At 51.6% G+C, this 7975-nt stretch overlaps 1 protein-coding gene across 1 annotated transcript; it reads right to left on the bottom strand.

The window, feature by feature from the left end:
- Nucleotides 1-843: 843 nt before the first annotated feature.
- LOC149874018 (protein Wnt-4-like) lies at nucleotides 844-6668 on the bottom strand. Its single transcript, XM_090054834.1, has 5 exons — nucleotides 6604-6668; nucleotides 5939-6177; nucleotides 4737-4868; nucleotides 2447-2589; nucleotides 844-1558 (listed from the first exon to the last, which is right to left on the bottom strand). Exons 1-5 carry the CDS (start codon nucleotides 6666-6668, stop codon nucleotides 1091-1093), a joined length of 1047 nt encoding a protein of 348 aa, XP_089910960.1. The 3' UTR covers nucleotides 844-1090.
- Nucleotides 6669-7975: the final 1307 nt, after the last annotated feature.

The following is a 7975-nucleotide window of genomic DNA, read 5'->3' as shown; positions in this document are numbered from 1 at the left end:
CAAGGCTTTTGATATGGTCTCTGTGTTGCCCCCACAGTGGGGAATCCCTGACCCCAGAGTTTCATTTGGCACCAGCCTGGGCATTGCTGATTTGAACAAGTGTCCCTGTGGTGCCTTTGAGACCTAGCAGTTGGGAGAAGTTATTCAATAACAGGGGATGAAGGAGGCTTCTGCCCTGGGCACATTTGGTTTGAGTCACTATCCATTTTCTGGTTCCTACCTCCTGAGCTTTGCTTAGAGCCCCCAGTATCTCTTGCATCCCCACATAGACCTCTCTTTGAGAGGAGCTGCCCATGTGTGTCTTCCCAAGAGATACCCCTTTGCCCAGGGTGCCACTCCTTAGCAGGTTTCTTTATTTTGAATCTTGTTTTATAAAGAGCCTCTTTAGCCTACATGCTTTTCTTATTTTGTGTCCTTAGCTTCGTGTTCAGGAATCAACTGAATCCTCCCACTGGTGCCATTTCCCCCACGCTGACTTCTTCACTGGTGTCCCTCATACATGTGCTGTTTCTCTATATATTCACTGGTGCTCCTCATTTAATTGCACCCAAGTGGCCCTGGGCTCTGGGTACAGCATCTGTCTGTCCCACCCCAGTCTCTTGTGGCAGACGGCCAGGACAGCACCTGAGATTTCATGTACAGAAGAAGCTCACACATGTGTCTCTTTCTAATATTATCATTTTATTCTTAATATTTTAAGGGTTTACTTGACTCTGCGTTCAACCCCACGTCCAAAAAATAATGAGTATATAAAATAACGAGCCAATAAAAACATGTAAAACCATAACCCCTAATATCCAGTGCATCCCCACACAGACCTGTCTTTGAGAGGAGCAGCCCATGTGTGTCTCCCCAAGAGATGCCACCCTCTGGAGCCTTCAGTTCCCCTCTCTCTCAAGCTGGCAAAGGGTGTCTTTTCCTTTCCACATTTGCATTATCCCACAGATGTTTTCCTCAGGGGAGTGCTTGGCCCTTCTCTCTGAGCCATGCCCTCCCACTTTCTCCCCAGAGTTGCCCATGCTTAGCAGGGTGGCACTCTCCTCCTTTTCTCCCCTATGCCACTTGCCCTGCCCCACTTGACTGCTCCCATTCAGCGGCAGCTGTGCACTTCCACCAGGTGCCGACACTGCTTGCACTTCACAGAGCAGCACCAGCGAAACTTGCAGCTGCACCTCTCCACCACCTCAGCCTGGGCTGTGCGGAAGCCTCGCCCACAGCACAGCAACTCACAGCCATCCATGGCATGGGATGTTCGGTTACACTGGCGTCCAGAGGTGCCAAAAACCCCGCGGCGGGGATCCCAGTTGCAGAAGTCTGGGCTGGCCACCAAGTAGACCAGGTCATGAGCTGTGTAGGGTTTGAAACGGGAGCTCTTGGGCACCAGGAGCTTGCGTGAACCAACTCGTTTTGGGTGTACCTCAGTTGCCCCCTCAAATTTCTCCTTCAAGACATTGCCCACCTTGCGAAATGGGGGCATCACTTTCCAGCAGGTACGCACTTCACAGGAGCCTGATACCCCATGACACTTGCACTCCACCTTCATGTGGGACAGGATGGCCTGACAAAAGGATGGCAATTTTCAGAAAAGGCAGGAGGTCTTGCTAAGCTTCTCTCTGCCCCACACCGCCTGCCCAGGCATGGAGAAGAGGACCTGAGTCACAGTGGACCTTCCCCCTTCCCAGGGCCACAGCTTGTGGGAAGGAGATGTGACACAAAGGCCAAGGAAAACAGCCTGCCAGCTATGTGTGTCAGGAGAGACCCTTCACTCAGGGATGAGAAAAATACTTGCTGCAGAGGTAATTGCTCCACTCATCGGCTGAAGGGTTCCCTTCACATTAACGGATGAAAGGGATCCATCCTCAGCCAGGTGAGAGGGGAGGTGCTGCAAGGTATAATAAAGATCTATTCACAGAAAGTTGTGTGCAAAGGGGAAAGGGATCCACCCTGAAGGAAACAGGCGGGCTCTGATTTGTCAAAGGGATCTACTGTACTCAAGTGGGAGAGGAAAGGGGATCCACTCTGACATGAAGGAACAGAGCGGGAGTCATTCAGTGAGATGGGGTGTGCAGGACCCACCCTCAAGGCTGTGGCTAACGAAAGTCGTATGTTTATTCAGAAACAGACAGAGGGATGGGGAGCCACTGAGAGCAGAGTGAGGGAAAATGTTTCATGTTACAGAAGCTGATCCGCTTGTAGCAGGGCAAAGAAACTATTCTGCAGTGAGTGGGGAACTGGAGATCACCCCAAAGTCTATACAGAACATGCTTTTCTTGGAAGTTGAGGAACACCCTGGGGGAAAAGCCCAGAGAAGTGGATCTGCTCAGAGGGGTTGGGCTCTCCTGGGGCAGTTGGTGGACAAAGGGAGTGGGGATAGAGCTTGGGTCTGGTATTGGGAGAAGGTCCTCAACATATGGATGTTTTCTCTAGCACTTAATGTTGGCCTCACCTTCCTACCAGCCTCATTGTTGTGCAGATTCATGAGAGCTCTACTGGAGGAGATGCCACGGCTCCGCTCTGGGTTATCCACGAAGGCTTGAGAAAAGGCAATTCCATAGGACAAGTTATCAGAACAGCCTGACCACTGGAACCCTAGGGCAGAGAGACATGTTGATGAGGTAGGGCAGCAGTGGCTCATTCATTTGGCCCTGTGGGCTGGATCCAGACTGCAAGGCTCCTCACAGGCTAGATAGCCTACCTCTGTTGGCACAGTGCTGGAAAGAGGAGGTGGCCAATACCACTGCTCACCCCTTCTTTTCCCATCCCACTGATTTGCATCACCACCAGTTACTAAAGGCCCTGAATTTGGCAGTGGGGAAGGGGTGGGAGTGATGGATTCCCCTGGGTTCCAGAACCATGCCAACAAGCCCTGTGGGCCACTTGCTGGCCATACACAGCCTGCAGGTTGCCAGTTGGGCAGCCCTAAAATAGAGATATGGAGGTACTCCAGACTGAGGGAGTGGGGATGAAGGAAGGGATGCAGAAAAGGACATTCATTCCCTTAAAGCAGGGAAAAGATTATACAATCTGCTGGTCTGCCCGTCACCAGTCTCCTTGTATTGGACCATCCTGGGGGTATGCAGAGGCATTATTTTCCACCCCTGTTCATTTTCCTCTCTGGCATTGTCCCCTTTGCAGAGGTGGGTAGGGAGATGTGTTCTGAACATAAAAACTGCCATTGACTGGGTCAGACCAGAAGTCCATCTTGCCCAGACTCTTGCATCTCTCAGGGTCATAGAGTGGATACTAGAAGAGAGATTTGAACAGGTGATGACAACTAAGTGTTTTTCCACTTTTGCTCTCTCTCTTGCAGCCTCTGGCATTCTGCCCTTCTCTCCTTATATCAGTGTTTCCCAAACTTCTGATACCCAGGGCACACCTTTTTCTGTATTAGCACTGACACCACACTTCACTCTTACACCCAAAAAGGGAAGCAGGGAAAAGGGAGGCAGTGGCGGCACAAACACAATTTACAGTTGTCCAGTCCTAGTGCTGCAGCCAGGGAGCAGAAGTTGGGATAAGTGGCAGCAGTACAGGCACAGGGAAAGCCCTCCTTGGAGAACGTGGTATCAGGCCAAGCTGGGGCAGCAGGTGGGGAGTTGTAAAAAATTCTGTGTTGTTCTGGGAAGCTGTAGGTCACAGGCATGGCTGAGGCAGCATGGGGTGCAAAGGGACAGTTTCTGGCAAGGTCTCCCTGAAATTCTGTACAGTGGGAGTGAGGGCTGAGTGCAGTGGTGGCCTTGGGCAAACAAGTTGGGGCCCTGGGCAAAAGAGTCATTTGGGGCCCCTTAGAGGCTTAATTTTGATGACCTATAAGCGCGTCAGACATTTTAAATTTCAGTTTCACTTGGCCCTATCCATTCAACTGCAATGAAAGTATCTTAATACAATATTGATGTGTAATTTGGCCCCCTAAAGTGTGTGCCCTGGGCAGTCACCCAGTTTGCCCTCCCCTAAAGCTGCTACTGCAGGCTTGATTGGCTGGACCTGGGAGTGGAAGGGAGGGGGAGATCCACACCTACCTGCCCAGCGTGGGTGGGAGACATGGTATGCATGCAGAGCAGGGTGCAGCACTGAGTCCCCAGGTGCACAGCACAGCCATATCCCCCAATGTACAGGCAGGACACGACAGCAGAAGTTGGCTGATGTTTGGTTCCAGTGCCACTGCCACTTCAGCCAGACCCTGCTCTGCAGCTGCAGCATGCATGCAGCTTCCAGCTACTAGGGAGCTGCACGCTTTGGGATGCACGGGACTGGATGTCTGCACAAGTATTGGGATGGATGTCTGCACACTACTGCAACTCACCTTGCCTGTACCCAGGAACACAGCTGTGCTGCATTCTGCTGCAGCCTGCTGTGCTGCTTGTCTTGCACACACACTACCCTGCACACACATGCACTGCTTTGCACACAAGCTGCTCTGCACACACAGATTGTCCCGCGCTCATTCTGCCCTGTACATACACTGCTCTGCACACGCACTGCTTTGCACACATGTTGCTCTGCATATACACATGCTGCTCTACACACACACCACTCTGCACACAGCTGGTGCCCCCCAGTTTAAAATACAGAAAAAAAGAAGAAAGAAAAGCATAATTTTTGGCAGCACACTTCTGTTGCTGTCACAGCACAGTAGTGCACCATGGCATGCCCACTGGGAATTACTGTCTTATGCATTGCTCTCCTGCTAATGGGGGAGTTTCCTCCTCCAGCCACAGCCCTTCTTCCTCCGTTACCTTCAGGGCTGATCCCTCGGATCCTGCGGTCACATCCACACTTCTCCAGCTCCCCACGACTGCAGGCCCGAGTGATGGCAAATGCTACTCCCGCAGAGGAGATGGCATGAACAAAAGCAGATTCTCTTGTCCCTGCAGCAGGGAGAGAAGCAGGCTTTTAAAGGCAGGGGTTTCTCCAGGTTTTTTTAATGATTTTTTTCCCCTTCAGATCCTTTACTAGTGGAGGAAATGCTGCACTGCTATTGGAGTTAGATACCCAGAGGCAGTGTGCAACACAGGCTGTGTAACATTGCTGTGTCTCCCTGCAGGTACAAGAACAAGTCATTCAAAGGGGAATTGAACTGGGCAAGCCATTAAATGGTGTTTTGCTGCATCCCTAGAAGTCTCAAGTTCTGGAGATAAGGAGGATGGGCCCTCTGGGTTGGGTATTCAGGAGGCTCTGTCTGTCGGCTGCACTGCCCTCTGGGCCCCGCCACTCCTGACAGGGAGGGAACACTTGGCACTTGTTGGAGAGGGAAATTTTTGTGGGGTGCAACCTCACTGGTGGAGAAGGGAGTGCAGCTGACCCAAGGGGAAGGAGCTATAGGTCAGGCTCCCCAGTGATTCTGGGAACACTCCACCACAGGGGAAAGGCCTGAAGCCCCAGCATGCAGGGTTCTGGGAGCTAAGCACCAGAGAGTACAATCCTATTCTGGGTCCCAGGAAAGAAGTATGGGACTTCTGTGTTATTGTGGGAACACAGGCAGATTCCTTTCTGATGTTGAATAAAGAAGAGCTTTAACTTCTGGAAAAGGAAAACACCTAGGAGCTGACTAGGTACTACCTATTCAATTTCCAAGGTGTCTAGCATGCTTTCACATCTTACTCTACTAACACAAGGATGCTCCCCATGAGTTTGGCTGAATGTCTTGGAGAGCAGAAGGGTTACTGGGTTGCATGGGCAATAGCAACAATAGCCCTGGTGAGCATTGGGGCTCAATTTTGACATGGGTTTAGCCCAACAGTTACTGTTAGTACACACACTGATTTAGTTTTGCATATAAGTAGAACTAGGGTAAATGTGTTAAGGTGAGAGTTGAGATGTAAGAGTTAGCCTTAATGTGCTCATTAGGGCTGTGTTTGATGTTAGGCAAGCAGTTGGGCAGAGCAGCCAAATATTCAATATTTACTGCTCCTCATCAGCTTCTTTCTTGACTTCTGACCTTGCATGGCGACCTTGCCAAAGACCTGCAGGCCCTGGAGAGTAGAGCAGTTCCAGCGGCGGTTCTGGAACTGGTGTTGACACTCCTCCACAGCCAGCTCTGCTCCCCGCTTCACTGAGTCCATGGCCTCTGCTTGCAGCTGGCATATCCGTACCTGTTCCTCTGTAAGGCCCTTCAAACCCCCACAGGCACTAGGATCTCGTAGGACCCCACGCAAGGAGGGTTGCTTTGCCAGGTACCTGTGGAGCAGGGTAGAACTGTGCTCAGAGGTGGGGAAAGATTGGGTGAATAGCCCATGCAGTGGGAGCCACCTTTGTTACCTCATTTCTGTCATGGGAGAAACTATTGAAATGCCCGGAGACCTACTTTTCTTTGTGGAATAAGATTTCTGACCCTCCCCAAGGATTGAGCAACTTCTCTCTCTGTGTCTTTTCCTGACTCCCTCTCCTTGGGACCCCTAACAGACACCCCAAACTGACCCCTTTGGGGTGGTGAGCTCTCCTACTTACGTATTCAAGAACCGCTCTAAGTACCTTCTTTGGAATGTGTCCCCCACACTCGCTTCCCTGTGGGACCTGCCATAGCCACTTGGTTGGGGAAAGGGGCCCTGACCCCTCCCTAGGGGCTCCTTCAGATGGGACCATTCCAGACCACAGGATACTTACAGCCAGGTCACAGCAAAGACATGCTGTACTGGAATCAGCAACGTATACAGCTGGACAATCTCCATCTTGTCACCGAAGGAATCTTACCCACAGCCCTTCTGCTGGGCTGTTCAGATCCCTTTCCCTCCCCTGGCAACTCCAGAAAGTCACTCCCAGGGCAACCCTCGTCCAGCACGGAGGAGAGGAAGTACCCCAGTTCTTCACAACCGTCATGAGCTGCTGCTGGGTGCCTGTCAGCACAGGACCCCCAGGACATGAAGAAATCTTCCAGTTAGTACTGCATGGGCATCCCCTTGTCAGGCATAGCAGGCAGATCCAGGGCAAAGGCCCCACCAAGGGGTTCACAGGGCAGAGTGCAGCATAAATGACTGGCAGGCACTGCCCCTTCAGCTCCGTGTACAGATTTGTTATCTCCACAGCTGGGGCAGATGCTTTCAGCCTCCCTCTCTTTCTGCTTTTCCCTCCAGGCAGTCAGTGCTTCTTGACTCTCCCAATAAATTGTACTGCCCACAAGGCAGCAGGAAGCAAAGCCAACCAGCACTGGTTGGTAGCAAACAGGCTCCACTGTGCAGCAAGACCCTCGTGGTGCCAGCCCACTGTCAGGTGATGATTCAGTTTCCCATTGATTCTTCCTCCCACCAGTCACTTTGGGAAAGCAAGGAGTGTCCCAGGGCTGGTTCCCAGGAGTAGAGAACTGAAGGGAGCAAGTGTCTGCCTGGGCTGCCCTTATCCCCAGACGCCTTCCTTGGTGACTCTCTTGTCTGGCTCCTCTGTGATACAGATTCCTCTTTTCTAGCCTGCAACCCACATAGCTACAGCAAACAGACACAGCCCAAGCTGCTGCTTCCAGGATCCCTTAACTCTTTCCCCGGCAGCTCACTCCCACCCCAATGTCTGCTGGTGAAGGGACAGCTCCAGGCACAGGAACTGCATCTTAATCTGGGTGGCAATTTGTGTAGATATGGGTAGATATGCTGTCTCCCCCCCAAAAAACAGCCTTGGGGAGCTCCCAGGAGTACAGGCAAGTTTAATTCTTGTGTGCTGGGGCCAGGAGATCTGGAGCAAAAGGATTTCCTCTGAACAGGACTGGGAAACCCTGACCCTCCTGGAGGACTGGAGAGCCTCCTTGTCTAGTTGATCCCAACAGACAACACATGGACCCTCACACGTGTGCAGGGTACAAATCACATAGAAGAGAAAGTGCTGCCACATGGTCTTTGCTATGTTTATTTCATGACTTGTGTGAGTTAGCCCTTTTGTCACGGGCTTTACAGATTTTGCCTTCAGTATGAATTCTTTCTGTAGCTTCTGCATGATGGGCTCTTCCTCCTGCTCCCTCTTGGCTCCAGTTGTTGGCCCATTTCTCTGCTTG

The sequence above is a fragment of the Crocodylus siamensis genome, chromosome 1 (genome assembly GCF_052110815.1).
Source record: "Crocodylus siamensis isolate JL-2025a chromosome 1, ASM5211081v1, whole genome shotgun sequence".
NCBI lineage: Eukaryota > Metazoa > Chordata > Crocodylia > Crocodylidae > Crocodylus > Crocodylus siamensis.
This window is presented reverse-complemented; position numbering and strand designations above follow the sequence as displayed.

What these genes read in the sequence shown, in the direction of transcription:
- LOC149874018 (XM_090054834.1), bottom strand. Translation starts at nt 6,668, where the DNA reads ATGGAGATTGTCCAGCTGTATACGTTGCTGATTCCAGTACAGCATGTC. An exon ending in GTCTTTGCTGTGACCTGGCT is followed by an intron (nt 6,178 to 6,603) that starts GTAAGTATCCTG and finishes CCTGCTCCACAG; the next exon opens with GTACCTGGCAAAGCAACCCT. An exon ending in ACAATGAGGCTGGTAGGAAG is followed by an intron (nt 1,559 to 2,446) that starts GTGAGGCCAACA and finishes TCCTTTTGTCAG; the next exon opens with GCCATCCTGTCCCACATGAA.